The following is a 24,922-nucleotide window of genomic DNA, read 5'->3' as shown; positions in this document are numbered from 1 at the left end:
AGATTAAATAAGATTGGAATTTTGAATAATGAGCCTTAAAATCTTTTTTTACTAATTTGTCACCTTATGAGTAAAAAATACCACTTACCTTGGTTGACAATGATTCGGGGAATACTTATATATTTGGTGTCACATGGACTTCTCTAAAGAATTATTTGCCTGCAATTAATATTATTTTCATTCATTCGACAATATTTCAATGTTATCATATTTCGGGTTTATAAATGAACTGTCTTAAATGAGGGATTATTTTAATAAAAAAAATATTTCTTATAATGAAAATCCTGAGTTTCTTTAGTTCTGCAAACAAAATAATAAATTATTCTGTGATATTTATCTTTTTAGTCAATTCTTTGCTGAAGAATGAATTTCATCCATCAAATGATCAATCGAAGAGTTTATTGTTTGCATATCTATCTATCATCTCTGCATTAAAATATTAATGGAATGGATGAATTATTTGTCCATGCTTGGTCAATGAATCTATACGTTATTTAGGAACAATTATGTTCAGCGGTTGTATTTTATGTCATTAGGACTCATTTTATGAAAGCTTAAAGAATGATATTATAATTTACTTTGTATTTTTTGGTGAGATACGGCTAATGAATATGAAGATTTTTAAGGCGCGGTATCATACCTGTTTTTGTGGTAAAATAACTTCCAGAATTTACCTTTCTTGCTTTTTGAATGGTCTTCAGTTTTTCGCTACAAATTTAGCTGCCACGGGTTGATTTTTGAAAACTGGAAGATTCTCAGTGAAAACATTTATACTGCCTCATTCTCACTTGGCTTTTGTAGGAATTGTAACGTTTTGTGAAATTTCTGCTTTTACGATCGCGGGTACTGCATTTTTCATACGCCCATCGCCTAGAATGATGCGTAATAAAACTGTTACAGTCAATTTTTGCCTCGGTGCAGGTTTTATCGAAGTTCTCGCCCAGCAATGTCCACAGGTGCAGTGCAGACATTAAATGCGATTTCAAGGTACTTCAAGGTGTTTAACTTCGTGCAGCTACCAAGCGCAAGAAACCGTATCTGCCATTTCGCATGATTTGTATAGCTCGCTCGTGTTTGTCAATGTGTTTTTCTATAATCTCCGATACCATTTCATTCAGCGTTTAATCATATTTTTACTTTGTTGTGTGTACATAATTAGTATTATTTTTATTCAACTTATACCCTTATATTTATTCATTTCCCTAATTTTACAATTTTTGAGAACGGAGTATTTTGTACAAAATGAGTTTGGGATGCGAACGATGAAGCGATACTCATTCGAAGGGAAGTTCTAGTGATAGTGTTGATTAAAATGACTCCATTCTGTCTCTCGAAACCGCATAAAATAAATAAAGTCTGTTGCACATTTGGATTTTTTTCCAATCTTATTCGAATAAATCAAGTATGACATACATTAATTCCGACTGCCAATATTTTTTCATTAGAATTGAATTCTGGTTCAACCTCATGCATTATGCGTGATTATTCGGTTGGAATGGTAAAATAATTGTGACAGCTTGATTGTAGTTTTTAGTGTCTTTGTATGTTATATTTTGTGAATGGTTGAATACTAATTCCGCGAAAAAAAATAAAACTCTTCGGCCAGACCAGAGACATGAATTGCTGTTATTCTTTGAGCGTCGGCTTCTTTTTATTTATTTATCTAGTAAATTTCTTACTTACCAGTTTATAGTGGCACAATATAACAAACATAAAAAATACAAATTCATTCAAATGTAGTAAGTTTAATCTATTTAATTCTCCAATTATTCTTTAACAGTAGATTTATGATAAATATTTATGTTTATATTATCACCAATTTTCTTACCTTAGCTACTTAGAAAGCAATCCGGCGCCCTAGTTGTTGCCTATGTTTAATTTTTACCGTGATACTTAAGATATGGCGAACACTTACCTTTTTTATCGAATCGGCTGATAAATCGTAGCATAAATTACATTTTTCACGTGGTTACGCAATTGTGGCATGCACCGACCAGTAAATTCTGTTTCCAGGATGTAAAACGCAGGAAGTCTATCTTTTGTGGGCGTCTTTGGATCAGTCGCAATTAAAAGAGCCGTTACTTTGAAATTTTCACGAAAATGGCTCGTTTTTCGTTTCCCCGGCCAACTTCCTTGAATCCTTTCCCCGTCCTCTTCTCCGCTGTGATCACTGCTCTACTTTCCGCTCACCATTCTCATTTCGGATTCCGTTCCCTGCCGTTTAACGCCTTTGAGGGAGACGGGGCAACAGTGACCCGCTTTAAGCAGCATTCCCATCCCCTCCAACCTCCCTACCTAAGCCTTTCCGATGACGTTGCGTCTATAAACCCTCCGTGTCCCCTCTCGCTTCGTTCAGGTCCCCGGAATCGCATTCCACGTCACTTTTATCCCCATCTCCGGGAATCCTTGTGTCCGGCGCCGCCGCTGGCCGTTCTCGGGTCGCAAGTGCTGCCCTCAGTGGGCCGAACGGCCATTCCCCTCCGCGTTCCGTTTCACCCTTAAGGTTTTTGGAATAGTGAAGCATATTTGTATGTATGTATATGTATGTGTGAATGTGTGTGCAACGATGTGTGTGTTTTCTGGATAGGGGGAAGTGTTCTAGAGGCCTCTCCGCATTCGGATACGGCGCTGGTAACGGCCCTCTCTCGCGAGAATTTTAACAATTGGATGCACGAGGCGAAAATGTCTTCCGGAGATCCGTGACGCTGAGACCTTTACTTGGGAAATAAAAAGGCTCGGTTTCCGTTTCCGGCTCATTCCGGGGCCTAGCGTTTTTCCTTTGTTTTTGAACTGACGATCATGATTTTTTTAAACACATTTGAGCCATGCGGGGAAGATGCTACCGTTGGGAATTAAGGTTCCATCCACTCCATTCACTTCAACACTGTTGGATGAGTTCGGCCGCCTCCGTTTTGAGCTTCGTGGAGAACACTTTAAAAATCGAAGTTGAAACATGAGTGTATTTTACAGCTGTCTCTACAGCTCAAAGAAAATTTAAAATAAAGTCTGTTACAAATATGATTTTTTTCCAATCTTATTCGTATAAATCCGTATCAATAATCCAGTATGGCATAAATTAGTTCCAACTGCCAATAAATTTTCATTAAAATTGAATTCTGGTTCAATCCCAAGCCATTCTAATACATATAAGCCATCATCTCACAGAAAATCAATGGTCATTTTCGACTTATCACTGAAATTGTCATCTGTCACGACAAGCGTGTATTTTCTTCTTTACGGTCTTTTTCCTGAATATTTTGCTTTTTATTTCATCAGTTATTTGGAAATAATAATTACAGAAAAATAGGATGTGCATTACTTCGTATAAAACTAAACTGTTGTTTCTCCTTCTATGCTTGTTAGGTGTAGGTTTTACTTCATCAGTTGAAGGAATACCCCGAGATTATATATTTCTATTGATGTGTAAAAGTGGTTCTTATGTACGTATTTAAGAGTGGAAATTGTTTTCCTTGGCATAGCAAAAAATTAACTTCTCAAGCATTTTAAATATTTATTTTTAATAAATTGGCTGCAGATTCTTTATTTTCGACTCTTTTAACAAATAACCGTGATAAATAGGTCGAAGTACCATCCTGTGGTTCTTGCCATTTCCAAAGGCTTTTTATGAATTCAAATATCCTCTGGGCTTAATATTCATTCATGCTTCGTCTTTCGAGTGCACGAGCAAAATCTGGGTGCGGAGCATAGGGTTTGAGCCCTTCATTTCATGCTTCATGAAGTGAAGCAATTTCAGGCTCTAAGTTCGGTGACTTCCCGAAGGTGGAGGAACTGCGCATAGGATGGCAATATTTTCCGCTTAAAACTCCAGTATGGCACTACTTAGCTAAATTGCTTCGAGTGTACTTCCTATGTCACTGCTCATCTATCTGCGTCCTTGGATTCTCACTAGAATTTTCCTTTGTTGACAATCTGCGACAAATTCCGTGTTGGCTCGGTTGGATATTTTAGCCAAGTGTTTGTCGAGTGAATTTTCATTTGTGTGAGGGAGAGTCGATGTTGAAATAAAAAAAACGAAATTCTTCCCTAGTCATTTCCTACTTTTATTTCAAATATGAGTGGGATTTAGATGATGAGCAGTGAGAGCCTTATTTCCCTCCGTAGTGACGAGAATATCTCGCGTTACTTTTTCTAATTTGTTTTGAGTCGAAAACATTTTTGAGCTCACCTCTGTGAAAGTCTCTTCCTTTGTGGAAACCCTGATGGCAATTAGTGCCAAAGCTTTTATTTTTATCTCGAAATGCCGTTCCGGAAAATTTCATCTCGCTTAGGTGTGCATATCTAGCGCATGCACGAATTTGCATTTCAGACTCACATGGACGCGTTCGCGAATCGCACTCGTCCTCCGTCCGTCTTCCCAACGTCGATGCCTTTGTTGATTTTTTTCCGCTCATCCCATTCGCTTGTCTCGCGAAACACGTGTGAAACTTGGCTGCGGCTCTGTCCGTTCAGTGTCAAAGGATTCACGATGTGTGTGACGGAGCCTTGCTTAGCTCTATTGCATTCTTTTACGCCCTCCAATCGTAAAAAAATGTCGGCCGTCATATGCAGTTCCCGTTTAACCGTTGAAATACCTGTCATCTTTTTGTAACTGCAATTGCATTTTTGTCATTTCTCGCGTAGCCTAATTAACCCACGTATCCTTTTATTTGTTTTCACTCCTGTATTGAGCTGGCTAATTGATTTCGACCCCAATTCGTCATTATGTGTGTCGAGGGTATATAGCGAGGATTCGGAGCTGATTTTCATAGCATTAATGGTGGTTTTACTAGCAGGTCAAAGTAAAACCCTGTTCATAAAATTCTAGCTATTGAATTTTATGAATGAAATGACTTGCGCTAATAGAAACTCGGCGTAAGAACAGTAGTTTTTACAATAATTCCGAGATAGTTTCCTTATTTCATGTTGGAAGGGCACGATTTCGTCTCGTTAGAGACAGCTATACATTTTTAAATACGCATAGCTCTCATGTGGATCCGAGAAGGTTTCAGTTTCCTCGGTTACGATGAGTTTTTCGGTGTTATTATTATGATTAAAGTATTCTACCGGTTGAGGTTGGTTTCCATGGAGCACTTGAGAAGAATTTTCAGATCCTCCCTCCCCATTAACCACTTTCCTCTTCAATTCACTATAGGACCTACTCCCTTTCATTCTATCTAAAAATCCTATTCTTTCCCTTCCTCTCCCTCGCTTATCTATCATTCTACCGTCTAAAACTGTTGTCCACATCCCCTTCCCGCAGCTAAGTACTCGCTACATCCATACCTTCTAAGGAAACATAATTCTTTTACCGTTGCAAACGAATTGTGTGCCTCCTTCTATAAAATTTACGAGTATTATCTCGTATTATCTCGTCATCACTCTCAATTTTATCCATGAAGGCACCACACCACATCCATCTCTCTCTTTCTCTCATGGGTTCCAGCATATACCTCCCTCAATAAACAATCTGACGACATCACTGTCTCCTCCGATTTATTACCTTCGTTTAATCATGTAAATTTGCATATCATAATCTAAATAAAATATAATACTATGAATGCCGTATAACTCTTATAATTCCTACAAACTTCAACGCATGATGCCGAATATTATCATGCTACCGTTGCTACGTTTCTTGACGTTAAAAGGAACATAATTCCTTTACCGTTGCTAACGTATGTATTTAGGGGCTTCATTAAACCCTTTCCCGACAACTTTTCCCTAGAACACGTGAACGAAAGGGAAAAAACTTAGTTAAAATAATGAAGTAAAAAACAAGCATATGAGAAAGTCCATCTAGGCAGGAGGAGCTCAGTTTAGGGTCTTCGGTCTTAAATTTCTCAGCCGTTAATACGGTCGACGGCACGTGCGAGTATGAAAAAAGGAAATGCGGTTGTTGATTTATCTCAATTTTTTTCTCACTCGAATTCATCCCTCTCTCCGACGTCCCCAAAGCCGAGCAGGTAGAACAAACGTGATTGGCGCAAACAACGGACTGAAAAAAAGAGGGCACCACTGAGGAAAGTTGACACGTGGATGAGGTGACGTCGAAGCGAGGCAAAGTATGAGACGAAGATCACAGGGAAGGGAGAAATTTCATATCATTGTTATTTTCGCTTCGCTCTTACATCCGCAAAAGCCAAAAGACCTCTCCAAAAGCTAATGCCCCGAAGGTTTCCCGTGGAACATTTAATTAAGCTCCACTAACACACACACACATTTGACTTGGCTCCACCCGCCCGGAGGGAAAGGGCGCAGGCAAAACAAATGAATGGCGTAAATCAAACGGAGAAAGAGGGAAAAGAATTAACGACACGAGGGCACGGGGACTGATGGGCACTCACTCAACTGTCAAAACGACACAAGCACCGGGAGAGCGCGCAAGCTTACACTTCCTCAATCCCCGCCTCATTTTAACCCCTATTCCCGCGCGAAAACAAAACTCTCTCTCTCTTGCGCTCGACAGCCATGATGGCGAGCTTCGACGGTGGGGAAGTTATACCTACCTGCGTCTCTCAACTGCACTGGCGTGTGACGTCAGCCTTCCCCTCTTTTCTGCGCAAGGCGATAGGCGGGAAGAATGGAACTTAATTAGATGGCCTTGTCCATGAATAGTGAACACGCTAAACCGAAAATAACTTCCCAAACTGGAGTCAATTGTTCGTGTTTACGCTTTTGATTGGCTCATTTTTAAAAATTAAGACGGAAGGTATGGGTGGAGCGAGTGCGATTTTCATGATTAAGTTGAAAAATTGCTATATACACCACAAACTACACCTACAATACAAATGACAGTAATTGGCGACGCAAAAAGAGGTCTATATGTTTCAATAATACGCATGAAGACTTAAACACATTGAGAACGTATGAATGTGGGTGACCGGGTGTAATGTGCAAAATGTTCCAAGTAAACTTAACTTAACTGGTCGCATTCTTCAATGATAAATTTTGAATGCGATGCTCATTTTCGAGGTCCAATGTTCCTTGAAATTTGATTTTATCAATCGAAAGTATCTTTACCTCCACCTCATACCCTCACCTTTCTGAATCATCCCTACGATTTGATTTTAATTTATGCTATTTTTCACCCCGCGGCCTCTCGTTCGCACTCTCGATGCTCGTCGAAATCGTGCCACCATTGTTCCTTCTTTCCCGCCCAGAAATTATATTTTTTACATCCAACCCGCCGCCTCCTACACCCAGGCCCCGCCTCTCCCCCCCCTTCGTTTGTTCACATTCAGTCGTCAGTCACCAAGCAACCCTTCCGCGATAAAACGAGTCTAAAAGATTAACCCGTAATTTAATTTTGGTCCGAGTGATGGCGTTAGCTGCTCTGCACAAAAGATACCTCGTGGCCTCCGCTCTGAAATATTTTAACCATTTTCCAGCCTTTTTTAACTAATACTACACCTTCCTTTTGGCGACTGTAAGGAATCGTAATTGGTTCCGAGTGAATGGGCAGCCAATGGACGCCGAAGAACCAGTCAGCGAGGCGAAAAGATGAATTTTTTTCCTTTTTTTTCAATTCCGACTTATTTTGTGCCGTCTTCAATTTTTGTTCTCACCCCAGAGCCGCGTTAAGTCGGCCCTCTGGTGATTTCGTGTCGATGTTTTCATTCCTTCCATCCCCGGTGTTAATTTCTTTTAATTTTTTATTGCCACCCTTACTCGCTCGAGCTTATGGTCTTTTATGTCTTTCGGAAATTTATGCTCATCTCTATTTCTCTTTGTTTCCCAATTCTTTTTACGATTCCTTTCGCTTCAGTTCCTGTTGATGTAGTTTCATTGGCCCAGGGCTTCACGTTTCGTATTTTTTCTTTAATCCCCTTAACTTCCCTTTATCCTCGCTTGATTCTCCTTCCTTCAGTATCCGAATTAAAAGCAAGATGACAATGCATTTCTAGTATTCATATCGCGCTTGTTCATGCTAATGAAAGGAAACCACCAACTGTCCGTTATCCTGACGTCAATTGATTCAAGCATCTGACTCGAAAATTCAATTTTGTGTAAGGTTTCTCCAGTTTCAGTACAGAACCATTGTATAATTTTTATGTCAGCCTGCACCGTATCCAATTATTAAGTAAGCATGTTTCTTGTGTAAGTGCGCTGAAAACCTTCGGTTCAGGTCTCAATGTTGTGCTTGGCAGTTCAAATCAATTCTCATTATACAATTTCTTCTTCATACTAAAGGAATTCACCCAACTCATACTCACGAATGTGTGAACTCCTACTCCTGGTGTGGTTTGATACCGCTATTCGAATTTCTCATAATTTCTTATCCTCCGTGTTTCTATGGTGATGGAATTGCTAGTGCGAGAGGATAATTTAATGAATTTTCTCTGGGCGGCAATGAAACTCCTTGAACCATCTCCATCGCCCAAAACTCCATGAGTACTAACATTTTTTTTCCTCTCTGGCTTTGAAGTATCGACTATACTACAGCTTCAGGAATTCTTCCTGACTTCAGTTTAACGCAAGTAGAACGCTTGTGTGCTTTCTTCTTTTCCTGCCGGTACCAAGTGCTGTCACTGGGCGACAAAATCTTGGCGCGAGATGCAAACAGCTCTAGTAATTTTCCACGCTATTTCATTCGCTCAACCGGTGTCAACGTTTACACGCCATTATCAAGAGCTGTCTCTTCTAGTCTATCTAGAGAGGTTGAGGAGATGAATTAGTGTGGAAACTACAGCTGTTTATATCTTATTACTACAGCTGTTTGTGAGCAAAGCTGTTTATATCTTTTTATGATGAATTTCCACATAGTGCACTTGTCAGCAATGGATATGATTGGTACTTGGCTGCATTCGTGAGTCGTTTTCGTTATTTTACATCTACATCTACATAACACCCTGCGAGGCACCTCTAGGGTGTTTGGCAGTGGGTGATCAATCACCAGCATGCACCATGCAATTGGACTCACATGCACACCACACAGTTCAAAAAACGTCACGCCTGCTAACAAATTATTCTACCATATGCTGTTAGAAATAATAATAAAATTAATAATATTTTACGCACTGGTTGGTACAACACTCAGTCCGTCCTGTAGGACGTCAGTCTTAAGATCCAATGATTGAAATAATGACGGTGTTTGTTCAATTATGGTCGTGATACTACGTACTTCTACTTCCATTTCAAGATTACTGAGCCTCGTTTCTTTCTCTCCACAGACGAGAAGTTGCCCGCTGGTTTTCCGAGGATCGTGCAGGCGCCCACGACGAAAGTGGTCGAGATTGGTCACACGGCAGTGCTGCTCTGCGAGGCGTCTGGAACGCCCCCTCCCAAGCTCCACTGGCTGCGGGACATGGTGCCTCTCTACATCCGGGCACAGCCACGATATCACACGCTCGAGCAGGGTAAGTACCATTATAGCCCTCATTATATGTATCGCGTAACTTTGTTCCCTCCTCTCATTGTGGTCTCATTTTATTATCATTATTATTAGTGATATTATCAATATTTATCTATCGTCATTTCAGTAGTATTTTTTGTAAATAAGTTTCCTTTGAGGTATTATTACTACGAAATAATACTTCAAAGGCAACTTGCCGGCCTCGGTGGCGGTGGGGTAAAGTCCTCGCCTGCCAATGCGTTGGTCGTGGGTTCGAATCCCGCCTGCTTATGTGATCCCTAACCAGGCCTAGGATGTTTGTGTTGTGCTTTGTTCATGTTGAAAACTCGTTATGGTTTAAAAAAAGGTCGCGATTTAATGTTTACGGGGAAGTGGTAAATAAATAAATAGGTAAAATTAAGAATCCAATATTATTTTATATTAAATCTCACAAGAATAGATTTTTGACTGTATCCCTGTTGCAATTCATCGTAGTAATTGTTCAGTATCTATTCTCAAAAGTAGTTTGTGATGTCTCTGAGCCCGCTTATGAGAGAAATTTGGAATACCTATGAAAATTGCGGAAAAAATGGCCTTGTAAATTATTCTGCTCAAGGTCTACCTATTTCCCAAAAAACGGCATTAGTTCGCTATCAACTCGCTATTTTGATGGTCGTGTTTCGTGCGTTTCATTTATAGCTACACCAACTTCTCCAAACTTTGGGAATTTTTCAAACTGATTCACTTTATTTTGTTGAATACCGATTCGATTAAATCTACTTATACGTGTATTTAATTGACTATGAAACTGTACGGTTTGTGTGAATTATATTTTTATACTTCAGTGAAATAGCGCGGGATCAACATCGCTTCAGCTTGATCATTAGTATAATCTTTGTCTCGCGATACAATTCCGCGAATCAGCCCACTCCAATCCTATCAATTCTTCCCGAGGTGTTGATTGATTTCGACGCGCGTAAAGTGGGTTCGTTCAGGTTTGAAATTACGTTAAAGTTACGTGGCATTATGTATTCCATCCCTTTCCGCAGTTCCCTATTGTCGACATTCGCACTGCAATCTCGTTTTTGATGTCACTTTACTTGAATACGCGATTGCTTGACGGGCAGTTGCAACAGTTCTGCCAGTTTTTCGGATCTCTGCAAAAGTTGAGTTTGGGTGAAACTTAATGCATTTATTTGACAGTTATTATTTATGTCTTGATTATTGATAAAATAATTGTTGACAAATATAGCCCCGTAATATAGGATTATGCGATTGCAGGTATCTCTATTGGTTCCTTTGCGCTGGACATTTATAAAAGTGGGTTCCAATTGCATTTATATGATTTATTTTTTAACTTGAAGATTGTAATGGAAGTAATGGACAATAATATATGGATTGTAAAGGGTATGGAGTTATGTGTTGACGGTGAGAAACGTATTAGTATTTTAATTTTGTGCTTAGTATGAAGATATTTGCGTTTTCCAATGTAGTTTACTAAGCAATATTATAACCTGAAATAGCTAAAGTAATGGAATTTATCTCGCGTATGAATTTCGGAAACTAAACGATTTAATAACTCTGGTAGCATATAATCATGATGATGAGATTCCATTTTTTAAATCTTTGTATTTATTCCTGTGATAATTCCCTTCTAACTTATAATTCATTGCTGTACGCATATAAATGCTTTTACAGCAAAGTAGTATAATTTTAATCATAGTATTTTCATTTTAAACGGATTTAGTTGGTATTATTCCCGTATCCGTTTTTTTTCTTTTGGCGAGAGCAGATCTTCATGCACATGCAATCCAAAATTTATGCATAGAACGAATTTTCATTCGTATTATTATATTTTTTTTACCTTTTTTTCCAATTCCAACGTCATTTGTTCGTGTAGATCGGCATCCTACATTCAATCTTGGGCCCATTTTTGTTTTACCGAGTAGACCGTGGATATTTTCCCGAATCGATCATTTTCTATTCGAATTTCGTATGTACGAATCCAGTGTTCACTCGAATAATTGGGTTTTATCATTTTTTAATCCATTTTTTTGTTCAAATTCCATTCTCAGCCGATCCGGCAGATGGGCAATTTGCTCTTCATCTTGGACCCACCACCTTGTTTTGCAAACAAGGAAGAGGGTATCTCACTGCGTCAGTCACTTGAGTCTGAATTACTTCCAGGGAACCGATTTTTACTTGATTAAATAGTATTTTCAGTGTTTTCACCCTTTTTTCCCTCAACCCTCAGTAATTCATACAGATATGCATTTTTGCTTCCATCTTGCGTCCACCATCTTGTTTAACGAGAAATGAAGAGGATATATCGCTGCGTCAGCCATTTGAAGTCGAAAATACTGACATAGAATTCATTTTTACATTGATTAATACCTGTATTCTCTTTATATAATTCAACAATTTCTTCCTATTCCTAACTTAGTTTCTCTTCCTGGTATAGATTTTCAAATCAATAATTTGCGAGTTCACTTCGCTGAATGGTGACATGATAGAATCATAGAGAAACTTTGTAATATACAAAGAATACGAAATAGTTCTGTTACCTCTTGATAATGACCGGAGAAGGTTGAAACTGGTAGAGTTTGCAATAAATGCTGCGGGAAATATAGCAAAGTTCATTTTGATTCTATCATAGCATAGATTTTTCCCTCCAATTTGCGTCCACCGTCTTGTTTAACGGAAAATGAAGAGGATATATCGCGGCATCAGCCATTTAAAGTATAACTAAATGACTTGCATATAATCAATTTTTGCGTTGATAAATAGGTACCTACCTGTATTCTCTTTATGTATTTCTACCATTTTTTTTCCTATTCATTAACTTGATTTCTCTCGCTGGTATAGGTTTTACCCTCCAGTTTGCGTCCACCATCTTGTTAAACGGAAAAGTAAGAGTATATATCGCTGCGTCAGCCATTTTAAATCTAAATTACTGACATAGAATCAATACTTAAATTAATAAATTTCTGTGTCCTCTGTAAATTATTTTATCATTTTTTCCTATCCCTAGCTTAATTTTTCTCGCTGGTGTAGATTTTTTATCCGCCATCTTGTTAAACGGGAAAGGATATCTCGCTGCTTCAGCCTGTCTGATTTACGTGCACGGAACCAGTTTTAATGTGTGAATGAATGGATCCTTTTTTTGTACGTTACCTCCATTTTTTCCTCAACGTAACTTTATTATGCCTCTAGGTAGAAACTATTTTGCATCTTCTCTCCCTCCCGCCTCACTAATTTCTCCGCAGAAATTCCACGTTCCCTTCTCTCGAACCTTCTTCTGTTAAATGCGTCCGCATTCCTGGAAGGTAATGCAATTCCTTTTAGCCGTACCCTCCGCTCGTTTCCGACGGAATGAATATTTGTCGATTGTTCAAGGGACAGGAATTGGAAGAGAGTGAACCAGGTCGTCTGGGAGACCGCGGAATGAATGCAAAAGAGGAGGTGTGTTTCTTTCCTCCGCTCTTAATGGAATTCTTAGCCTGGCTTCCTAGACCCTTCGAGATACATGGAGAGACGGGTCCCGGCATTATATAGGCCGTCGACGTAATTAAGACTTTTGTCGTGCAAATCGAACGGACCGCGCTTTTGATCGATAGAATTCCCATAACCCTCCCTCCCTTCCCCCTCCAACCCAGCACCCCATTTTCGGTTCCTATGTCCGCCCAACGTGAGCGCACTCATTTTCGCCCGATATTCTGCATTTTTTTCGCGTCGGGAGGCGTAATTTTTTTTAAAGGTTTTCTCCCTTTTTTTCGGTTCCAAAATGTCATCAAAATCCCCCGCGGCCTTTCCGTGGGTAAATTTAATTCGTGCTTCTGATTTGATGGATTCAGGAGCACTCGTAAACGTCTCTCTCTCTCTCTCTGGTTCATTTTTTTTACGCTCATATTTTTTATTTTCCTTTTTCACCCGTGGTCTATTTTTCGCCGGCGACCAAATTTTCAATTAAAACGGGGTGATAACCTGGTTTTCTTCGGATCACTCTTCGCTGAGCGTATGTCACGGGCCAATAAGCAAATTTCCGGGAACATGAGAATACTCATCCCGCTCGCAGTATATATTCAATACATGGACTCGGGCTTAGGTGCTTTTCTCACGAGGCCATGTATACATGCATACATCGTATGTATGTGTGCGTGTGGATGGACCTTTGTGTCCCGGCCGGTCGTCATGTATTCCGCTTAGCGTCCGTCTCTTCTGCACTTTATTTCGTCATGTGGCGAATATTCCTTTTATGTCTGACGTACGTCGGATGGGATTAGCCTTTGCTTTGATTATGCGACCGCTGTGTCTGCGGGGCAAATTATTCCGCTTAGCGGATACATCTCTCGGTTAAAACTGGAGGAAAAAATGATTATCAAGATTCGGCTTTAATTTTGGACGTATTCCTCCGCATATCTTCTTGTCAGAAAGACTTTACGACCGCCACGCGTTTAGTGCAGTACTAACTTTAGGTAGAATGATCATTGCCTTAGTTATATTGGTTTAGATGCTAAGGTTTTCACCAAGCTGTCCTGTATAGAGCCAATGACAGAGTAATTCATTCACGAAAAGCTACATTACCCTCCACAATGTTGTCGAAATATAGGAAAATGATTATGAAGTCTTCAATGACAATAAATAGAGAGAATTGAGCTCTTACTCTGGCAAATATGGACTACATTTCTCTCTTCGACAAAAACTTACTTTAATAGTAGTATCATAAAGGTATAAATTATTTCTTGATGTGGATGTGCATGGATGTGCAGGAAAATGAATGGAGGGAGATGAATTGAAACGAGGTAACATGAAGAGGGAGAATATTTAACTATCGGATAAAATGGATAGGATAAAGAAAGTTTGCATAAATCTTTGTAAATGAATAAAGTTTTGGAGATGCTGTAAATAAACGGTGGGATGGTTGATGAATTAAGCAGGAAGAGAATCAATCAAAGTTAATGAATTTTATGAAGAGGGATTGGTCGTGTTCCTAAGTGAAGAAAGAAATTGAATCGAAGAACGGAGGTATGCAGTCAGTGGCTGACACTTGCATGATGAATTTCTAATTGTAAGAACCTAATTCATTCATTATTTTATTGCCTCTTATTTAATCGACAATACCAAGTGCATGCCTTGAGACGCGTGGTAGGACATACTGACCGATAATGATTTAAAATAAAAAAGTTATCGTCGATTTTCACTTTTATTTGTTGTACTAGTGGTATTGGTCCAGTCAATAAAAGTAAATGCCTACGATAGACTCTTTCTATTTCATAAAAATATCGATGATGGTAGGTTACAATGGAAGAATTAAACGTAAACATGTAAAATTTGGCGTATTTCTGACTAATATAATGAAATAATTTCCAAAACGTATTCCTCCTCTCTATGATTGCATCAAATTACAGTGTGTCTCTTTTCTTTTTCCAGTTATACGATACCACGAAGACGAAGCTCGTTGCTTGGTTACGTCAGGCAATTTAAGTAACAATGTCACCTAAGTTATTACGTTCACGAGACGCTTGCGAGCTGCGTGAATACGTTTGCGCGGAGGCATACTTCATAACTTTACCCGGTTCGATTTATCTTTGATGTTCAGAGGGTGTGAAGCTATAGTGGTCCAGAATAAAACACTCGTGAAATAGTTTTGATGTCAGGACCAACACGTTGCCGCAGCGACGCATCTACTGTTTCCTTGATCTTGGACGAGAACAATCTGTGAATTGTACATATTCTAAGTGCATTCGTCGGACTTCATGAACTAACCCCATTTTTCAATTGCGATTAATTCATGGCCATCCCCTCTGGTTTTCTTTCTGCGCGGAAGCATCCAACTAATACTTTCGCTGACTGTCCTTTGTCTCGCTATCATTAGCAGACGAATGGAAGTTCTGCAAGTTTTTGAGCTTCCGTCCAATTCAACCCTTCGTAATGAGGAATCATATGTTATCTGATTACCACGGGAAATTTTCATTTGGAAGTGGGGCAACTTATATTTATTTGAAAAAAATGCTTTTCGCGCTCGTCGCGTTTTTATTTTATTCGGTGCGGTGGTGAAACGAATCTATTGTCGAGATTTGGTGCGACGTAATTAACGCTGAGGTAATTGATCCTCCGTGGCTCGTATTTGCTGTCGGTTGCATAGAACTAGCACTTGCTTTTCTATTTCCGAAATGCAGATGGAAGCGATCTATTTAATTCGGTTCTAATTGGAAAGAGACGATAGAAATTTGGATTAATGCACACCGCAGTCAAGCAAACCTTTTGGTTTGGAAACGAGGATTTGAAACGGTTTGTTAACGCGTAGTTATTTTTATGAACCATGGTGGTCGCTCAGCAAAGAAATATGTCCATGTGCACACACATCCTGTTGTGTTGCATTGAAAAATGTTTGCTACTCCCTTTGCTAATGCGCTATTTTATCCATCATCTCTATGATATCAGCCCCTGGTTATTTTAAATCACCTTGAGAAGTCATTTTCGAAATCTGGTAATTTCATCGTTCAGAATTCAGGTCCATTGATTTTATTAGCATATCTTTATTAATTAAATAAGGATGAGCTATATTTCAATCAACATTTTATCAAAACTGTCAATTTTCCTACTAGCGTTATCTCTAGCTCTCTCTGTTGTATCCATTTCGAATGTAGTTATCTGATTTTGGTTTTATCCTTCATACCTTAGTTTAGTCAGAAATGGATGTTCATATGCATTGTATTGTTAGTAATGTAACCTTTTGCCGTATATTTTATCGTGGCTACATCAGTTTCTTTAATGGAACCAAATTAGTTGCGGTTCTGCATTCCCAAAATTTTCAATTTTTCTAATTAATAACCGCGGCCATTTCGGCGAAAATATATAGTTTTTATTCATTGAATATTTTTTAACTCTTTGGCGTGTTGGCTTTAACTAAGCGATTTTAATTTGAAAGATTCCTATTCATATTTATGTGCGGAATTTCTAAATAAATTATTCTCATCTAAACCTGACGGTCTAATATCTGTCTTATTATCTTAATTGAGAAGATGACGAAGATCTAATCACTGCTGCGTTGAGTTGCATTATTCAATAAAAGAAAATACCCTATTGGCTAGTTCTACTTTTCTTCATCCAAATCTCAATTATTTTCACGGCGCCACTGGAAAGGACAGTGATGAGCTATGCACAATGTGCGCCAGCCGGCTAACAACCAACGGCGCCAGCTCCCTCCCTACCCAGGGAAACTCGAAATCAAATCATCAAACTATCAAATTCGTGGTTCAATCTTGGTGCTTATAATTATTGTTTTTTTTTATTCTTATATCTCTTAAAACAGCTCTATTGGCCGTGTACATCGAGCTTTTGAACAAGTTACCAATGAAACGCGCACAAACATCCATGCCCTGGATAAGGGAAACCCAGCGAGGAAGGACTTGAACCCGCAGCCTCTTGTTTGGTATGCAAGGACTTTACCCAGCCGCCACCGAGGCCGGCAAATTCATAATTATGTGCGGAATTTGTTAAATAAATTATTATCGTCTAAACCTGATGGTATAATTTGTGTCTTTTTGCCTCAATTGATAATAGGAGGGGAATCCCAGCTATTTGAATTAGGCTGAAAAAAAAGTAACACCATGCTTCATATAGGATGACGAAGACCCCTCTTCGTATTTTCCTTTTGTCTGCGACAGAGTTCATCTCTAATACCTCCCGACAATGAAGATTCGTGGGTGCTGTCTTACGTATATTCGCAAATTCCTATTTAGGTATTTTCGTTCACAAAAATGTGTAAGTTCCCACCGTAAACCTGCCTATGCGAGCTCTAAAACAAAAGAATGAATGCGGAGATACGTAAATACGAATGAGGGACTACAGTGACCAGCCGGAGCGTGAATTTCAGGGCATTTCAATTATTATTTTTTTTATTAATTCCTTCTGTTCTTTTCAATCATCCCTGCTGGTTGGAGCACTTGAACCAGGCCTTTACTTTCCCTGGGTAGGGAGGGAGCTGGCGCCGTTGGTTGTTAGCCGGCTGGCGCACATTGTGCATAGCTCATCACTGTCCTTTCCAGTGGCGCCGTGGGGAGGGAAAATTTTGTACTCTTCGCCGTGCACGCATGGTGGCCTGAGGGAACTCGTTTCCCGCTTGCCTTTCGAGCCTCGATGGCGAGTAAAAATGAATAAAATCGAAAAGAAAAAATGCTTTTTCTTTTTATTTCCGTGAGAAATATCAAAAAAGGTAGGAAAAGACTCGAACTCGGAATTCTCCCAATTCCATTCTGAATATCGTTTCTCTTTTTTTTTCTTGCGATACCTCCTCCCCTCTCCGGCAGCCTCACTCCTCCCTTCACTGCTCATCCTTCCCAGCATGCATCATTATATTTTTCGAGCTGCTCCATAAGCTCCGTTCCAGATACATCCTCGACCCAGTTGGAAGTACGATTTCGTCGGTTGCTAATTCCATGGCGAAATGGGATTCGGCGGCCTAAAAGTCACCGGGATTGGAATTTCCTTATTTCGACTGCATTGGTGGGAATCCATCAAAGGGGAGATGGTATTCTGTAATACATTTTATTTGGTTTGGTCTGAATAGTCCATCTGTGCGTTGGCTCCGTAATGCTCGAATTGAGCCGTCTGTGTTGCGGGTCGGTTCATTTTTTGAGGTGTGTAATCTAAATATAGCGCTGTAGTCCATACGTTGCACTATTTATTTTCCGTACTTACTCTTGATGAAACATGAAAGGGTGTGATTTTTGAGCCAAAAGTTTCATTTCACTCTTTTTATTGTTATTAAAGTTTTTCAGCCGATTAAGGTAGGTTTCCATGGAGTGCTGAATTAATAGTACTTCCGTGTGATCCCCTTCCATCATGCACTTCCCTCTTCAATGCACATTAAGACCTACTCCCTTTCATTCTATTTAAAAATGCTATTATTTTCCTTCCTCTCCCTCTAGCACTATTTTCAACATCCCCTCCCCGCTAAGTACTCGCTCCATCCATACCTTCTGTCTCCTCCGTATCTCATCTAAAAGCTGCCTCTCCTCACCCACCACATCCAGCACTTCGTCGTCCCTCCTCCTCTCCGTCCACTTCACCTTCTCCATTCTTCGCCACACCCACATCTCGAATGCCTCCAATCTTCTCTCGTCCTCCTTCCTAAGGGTCCACGTTTCTGCACCGGAAAGCGCTACACTCCAGATCAGAATCTTCACTAACCTTTTCTTTAAATTCTTACATAGCGAACTTGTCAGAAGCTCCTTTCTGTTCATGAACGCCTCCTTTGCTAATGCAATTCTCTTCCTGATATCCTTACTACTGTATCCGTTTTCCTCTAACGTACTGCCTAAATAGTTGAACTGTTCAGCCTGCTCAAGTTTTTCACCACCCACGTTTATCTTCAGTCTCACATTCCTCACTCGTGATGCTTTACAAAACATTTCAGTCTTTATCTGACCAAATTTTATTCCAAAAGCCCAGACCACTCTGTACGCGTTTTGAATGGAATTGTGGAGGATTTCAACGAATTGCTGGCATTTCATACCGTTTAATATTTTGTGCGCGCCTTCAAATCGTATGAAAAGTCGAAATGCACTTCTGAATATCGATAGTCATTTTCTAATTTATTTTCCTACGTGCGACAGATTCATTCTTTTGTTTAAGTTTGCTCGATGGTCATAGCGGCGCTGCTACTTCGTTATTACTGTTTTTCCTGTCGCAAGCTTGCTTTTTTCCAACTCCGACGGTCCATTAGCTTTTGAAATATGCGACGCCCATGATGCCTTGTCCATCCCCCGGAACACAGTCGTAAAAGGGACCGTCGCTACGAGTTTTATATGGCCCGATATTTGGGTTGCGTGATGGGGCTGATGTTGATCGTTTTGTCCTGGGGGTACATATTTATGCCCAACTCTTGCCGTTTCACTCAGTATCTGTGTCTGGGATGCAGGTTTTTTTGTTGCGAAAGATGTTAACATTTTTTTAAAAATCTACTCCATGATGCATATTGTACAGCATATGTATTGTGTCCCTCTTAAAAGCACCGAGTTCATCTATTTTTTTCTCGGATAAGTACTCTGCGGAGTTCATGTTTCCCACCGTATGCGTCTGGTCTCTAATCTCGCGATCATAATGCCATGATAGTGAATTTTAGGTCCAAGCGTCCTGTTGTACCTTTATATCCGTGAACATAAATTCACCATTCATCTCTTGATTAATTATCATTTTCGAATAATATTTTTTTAATTAAATAACAACATTGTCATATCGGAATAATCAATTGAAATTTTCCGGAAAAAATAATAATAATTTTTTGTTAGCAAACTTTCTTCATATTATTCCGGTTTGGACCAATTCTTCTCCAACTTGCTTGAATCCTAAGCTTTCGTGCGCCATGGATGCTTAAGATGCTGACGGACGTAAAAATACCCGACTTCAAGAGCTTCTGTATACTCATATATACTTCCTGTGGTCATATACTTCGTATGTAACCACATGCACTAAAACACGTATTCTTGTTGCTAGTAGTCAACGGTTGATTTTTCGGGTGTAGGGTGTGGCGATGAATGGAGAAGGTGAAGTGGACAGAGAGGAGGAGGAACGACGAAGTGCTGGACATGGTGGGTGAGCATAGGCAGCTTTTAGATGAGATACGGAGGAGACAGAAGGTATGGATGGAGTGAATACTTAGCGGGGAGGGGATGTTGAAAATATTATTGGCGGGTAGAATGTTAGGAAAATGAAAGAGGGGAAGGAAAAGAATAGGATTTTTAGATAGAATGAAAGTGAGTATGTCTTATTGTGCATTGAAGAGGGAAGTGCATGATGGAAGGGGAGGCTCCCAGAATTCTTCTTAAGTACTCCATGGAAACCTACCTTAATCGGTAGAATACTTTAATAATAAAACACATAGTGAAAGAGCTTGAGCTCTTATAATGAAATTATCAGTCTATAAATGTGATGCGTATCGCTCTGGCTTGGGAAAACGAAACATCGAATTCGCGTCCCGGCTCCAAGGGAAGATGTGGGTGAACATGAGATAGATAAGGGAAGAAGTGTTCAGTTCTTCTTCAGTTCACGAAAGGTGCACGTGAATGTGTGCCATTATTTTGGCTTTGTGGCATTCGCATGGATAAAAATGATCTTGGGATATATTTTTGACTACATTGGGCCTATTGTGGGAATTTCCAATGGGAGTCGTTTCCATCTGTACTCTCTCGAAAACCCTCATGATTGTCGCTATTCGGCAGTGTTTCGGGTACCTCATTGAAGTGCGAGTCAAATCTAGTCTCTTTGAAAATCACCCGTACTTTCGGTCCCACTTCTGAATCCCAACGGCCCTAGCTTTGAGCGGGAATGGTATCAATTGGCATTTCTATTCAGGTTCACTGCATCGTCATCTTGTTATATTTTCGATAATTGATCGCTATTTTTCAAGCCTTATAATCAGAATGAAACATCAAAGAATTTATTTTTGGTATTCAATTCAGGAAGAAACATCATTTCAAATAATCTTCGTGGTGGGTGGTAAATGTATGAGAAAATACATTTAATTATTCTAAAAAATGGTGATAAGCATAAGATCAGGGCATTGAAAAATAAAGGAAAAGAAAGTAAGGTAAAGTACTGATATCGATGATATTGGCTTTTTGGCTAGCAAGAAAAGACCCTCAATGCACGAAAATACTCAAATATGAAGAGGATATGAGAATCCGGTAATTTTATTCCTTCCTAAATTTATTCATGTTTTGTACACCGTTCTTCTTCGTATTCGTCGTTATATATTCTGAGTATTCTTCTTGTACTATCCTTTGTTCGAGTCAAATCGTTTTACAATGTTGTGAATAATACGAATATTTAATGAATAATGTGCGACGGATGATGTCACTTTGGTTGTGTGGAATTGGAGTGTAGGATAAAAAAGTGTTATCTATAAAGTGATGGGATAAGAGCACGAGCATTAGCAGTTCAACATGAAGAGTGAATGTTGAGGTACCCAGTTTGAGGCATACATTATCTGAAAAATGCTTTTAAAATTCCTCAAATAAAATGGAAAATGGCCTGTCGTTGTGAAAATTACTCTTTTGAGAGACGCCATTACTCCTTTTTGTCTCCAATGTTCATCTATCTACATCCCTATGAAGAAATGTGAAACGTGCTGAAAAAGAGGCAAACATTGCCTGAAATATTAATAACATTGCTTTGGTAATGATGATAACCGTTATCTACATAACCGGATTTTAGGCCGTTTTAACGCCGTTCCGGCACTGGTAAACAAAAGACATTATAGTCAAATAACACTTGTATCAATTTTGTTGCCTCAAAATTCCTAATTTTTACATTCGTAGCCAAAACAAAAAAATTTTCAATCAAATGTAAATAATGACTTGTAATAAAAAACATAAAGAGCAATATTTCACTTCTAAATAGAGTTAACATAAGTGCGTTCCGGCACTGCTAGTTTTGCCATGACGTCAATGGTAATAGCAGATTAATGAAGGGCAAATTATTTATGTTACTGCTACTGTTCACAGTTCCTTTTGTTTCCTGATCTTGCCAAAAAAAAGTGAGGCTCGATTCTAATTTTGACATGCTATTTCGTAGCCCATAAAATATGTAATCACTAAAAATATGTGCGCTTTTTCGCGAGGACAAGAGTGCTAATGAGCTTTCATTTGTCGCATTCCACTCAATGGCAATCATGTCCTGTTATAAATGCACTTTAGGTAGTAGTAGTTATAGTGTAAACTTTGGGGAAAATAACGCGGGCGTCTGTCATTCCTCTCCATTATCTCCCCTCCATTTTTTCATAGCCTTCACTCCGTATTAACTTTTTCTTGGTTCGTCTCTTAAAAAATTTCTAAAAGTGTCTGGTTCAGATCCCGAGTAAAGACATCGGAAACCCCCAATAAAAATTCCCTAAATGGGAACGGATCCGCGTCCCTTTCCAAATTTGATGTATCAAAGTCACTAGGCTTTGGACTAGTTCGCGGTGAGCTCTACCATGATACCTAACAAACTAAGGGGTGAACTGTACTGCGTTAGTGAACCTGATATCAAATTTCTCTCTCCATCATATTATTCGCTTCCGCCCCATAGATTCAGCCAAAAATTCATGAGGTTACTTCTTTTATGGCTACGCAGCTGCCTCATCTTTATCTCGGTTGGGGACGGCAGTTTCGGTGACCAGGAGGAAATGATCCCCTAAAATTCCTCCTTATACTCCGGAGAGTCAGAACACATCTTGATATTGACTACCAGGGAGGCATCTTAAATAAATATTTCATTTTTCTTCGCCGTGAGGGCGATAATAAAACTAAAAACGTGAGAATACTGTAAAAGGCAAGGGGTAATAGACTGCTGTCGCGTGAACATTGCGGGAGAAAGTATCGCAAGGATAATTAACGACTTGGTTAGACGATTTGCTCGAATTATTTCGTTCTTTAGGGTACGCAGGAAAATTTATGAGGTTTATGCTTGGAAAACAGAGCAACCTCTCTTTTACGAGGCGAAGTATTGGGGAATTCTTACGATTAATCAAATCGCGCTGATAATTGCTTCCTTAATTGGTACATACCGATCCTCTGAAATACTCTCATTCTTTTCACTTCACTTTCCCGCCTGCGAATTTTCGTAATAACCACCTACCTACTACGTCAACCTGAATTCCGTATTTCTCTCTCGAAGGGATCACTTTTTTTTACAGAATTACTTCTTTTTTTCTACATCATTTCGTCAACCGAACCATCCCCAGGTATCCCGAAGTCTTCCGGAACATTCAAGAAGCAGATTCGAAGAGCTTTCTCCTCCTAAACCATACTTTTTCATTCTTGTTGTAGTTTTTATAGTTTATATTTGTTAAAGCTGCAGATTATAAGTTTTATATTCAATTGGATTGGAATCCCACAATTCATCAAAGACCTTCATCCTGCTGCGATGATAATGCCATTTTTGTGTCATGGATGAAAGAAATGTTTTCCTTTCATCTTCTCTCACGATCCATATAATCACTTCCTTCCTAGCACCGATGTAATTACGCTTATTGAGTAAATTAACGGAGCTCATGAATGTCCAGTGGTATGCGTGGATTCTCAAGGCACTCCCATCACAGTGAGGACGAATCAAAAACATGCACTCATCTCAGCGGTCTTTACTGAAGCTCAATATTTGGTACCTACGGAGATGCGAAGTATTTTCATTTTATTTTAAATCAGGCTTTTTCTCGAAATAATCTTATATTTTTGGCAGGAATCAATTTAAAAACTTGAATATCATTGCTTGATCTTGAATTTCCATGCAATTTTGCTAATTCTTATCAATATTCATTTTCGATAGTTTTTCCACTTGATTAAATGCTCTTATATATTATTTCACTGCTGTCAGGATGAATACTTCCTGGATACGATATACGGATAAGACCACTAGATAGTTGAATTTTTAGCATTCTCGGTGAATTATAGGTAAATTGTTACTATTATATGGAAAATTGTATTTCATTCGCCTATGGACGATGGAACAGTATAGATCGTATAGGTGTAGCATTCAGTCATCATTTTTCTTTCCATTTCCATTCTCATGAATTTACTCTTGATATCATGCAAGCCTCACCTTTATTTGAGATCGTTTTCCACATATATCTGTCTTTTTTCATTGAATTGTTTCACTTTGACTGCAAAAGGAAATTCTAGGCGTGCGGTAGTTCTGGTCCTGGCAATTCCACTCGTTTACCTGTCGATAAAATACGTTGCATCGATGAATTTATATGATCGCCCCACTTGCTTTAGTGCTATCAGGGGTAAATATTTACCGACGGGAACTATGAAGCTCGGTGAAATCTGCAAACATTCTGTGGAGGCTATTTTTGCCACTCCTTCCGCTAGCATTCATCGGCGTCAAAATTTAAAGGAAAACTTTTGACGTGGAGCCGTGTAATATTTACTCCATGAGCAGAAACGGTTGGATACATCTGTAATTGACATCAAAGCCGTTGTGAAAGTTGCTATCTCAGGCGTGTTTCTGTTCCCTCGCCCATTTGAATATTAGTCTCGGACCGTTATGCGAAAATAAATTGTGTCGTCCACAACTTTTTGGGGTTTTATTACCACCTGCCGCTGTAGAGAAAGAGCTCCGACCCGCAAATACAGTGCCTATATATTTCCAGGAGGTATAGAGGCTGAAAAAATAAATTTTCATCCGACCCACCACTGACCCGTTTTATATTATTCGGCTTCCTTTCAGCGGCCCGAATAAGTTGAAGCGGCACATGTGTTGTTCCGACTTTTTTTATTTATAATTTATTTTTTCAAGCTATGCCGTTGGCTTCACATCAATATTTGAACCGTTTGTGAAGAGACTCTTGACATTATTAATGCCAACAGGCAAAGTGATGCGTATCAGCGAATTAATCGCAAATGCAAGTTCCTTTTTTTTTATAAATATAGTAGCTGGGCTAGACTTTTTACGCCTGGGTTTCTCGAGGTTTATTTCTCCATTTTATCAGGCGCATTTTTTCGCCGCATCCAGTGAGGGAAAAATAATCTGGGCGAACTGAATTTTTGATCTGAGCCAAACTCGCTCGTTGAATGCAATGGGAAATAAAGAAGCGAATTCCCGTGC

At 39.3% G+C, this 24,922-nt stretch overlaps 1 protein-coding gene across 5 annotated transcripts in view; it reads left to right on the top strand.

Annotated features, from left to right (window-relative positions):
- Positions 1-24,922, top strand: part of LOC124167275 (tyrosine-protein phosphatase Lar) — a 947,012-nt gene that overhangs the window by 798,615 nt on the left and 123,475 nt on the right. For all 5 annotated transcript variants that reach the window (XM_046545185.1, XM_046545186.1, XM_046545184.1 and 2 more), the window contains exon 5: positions 9,171-9,356. In XM_046545185.1, coding sequence (XP_046401141.1) covers positions 9,171-9,356 — 186 coding nt within the window. The remainder of the gene's footprint in view (positions 1-9,170; positions 9,357-24,922) is intronic.

The sequence above is a fragment of the Ischnura elegans genome, chromosome 10 (genome assembly GCF_921293095.1).
Source record: "Ischnura elegans chromosome 10, ioIscEleg1.1, whole genome shotgun sequence".
In the NCBI taxonomy this organism is placed as follows: Eukaryota; Metazoa; Arthropoda; class Insecta; order Odonata; family Coenagrionidae; genus Ischnura; species Ischnura elegans.
This window is presented reverse-complemented; position numbering and strand designations above follow the sequence as displayed.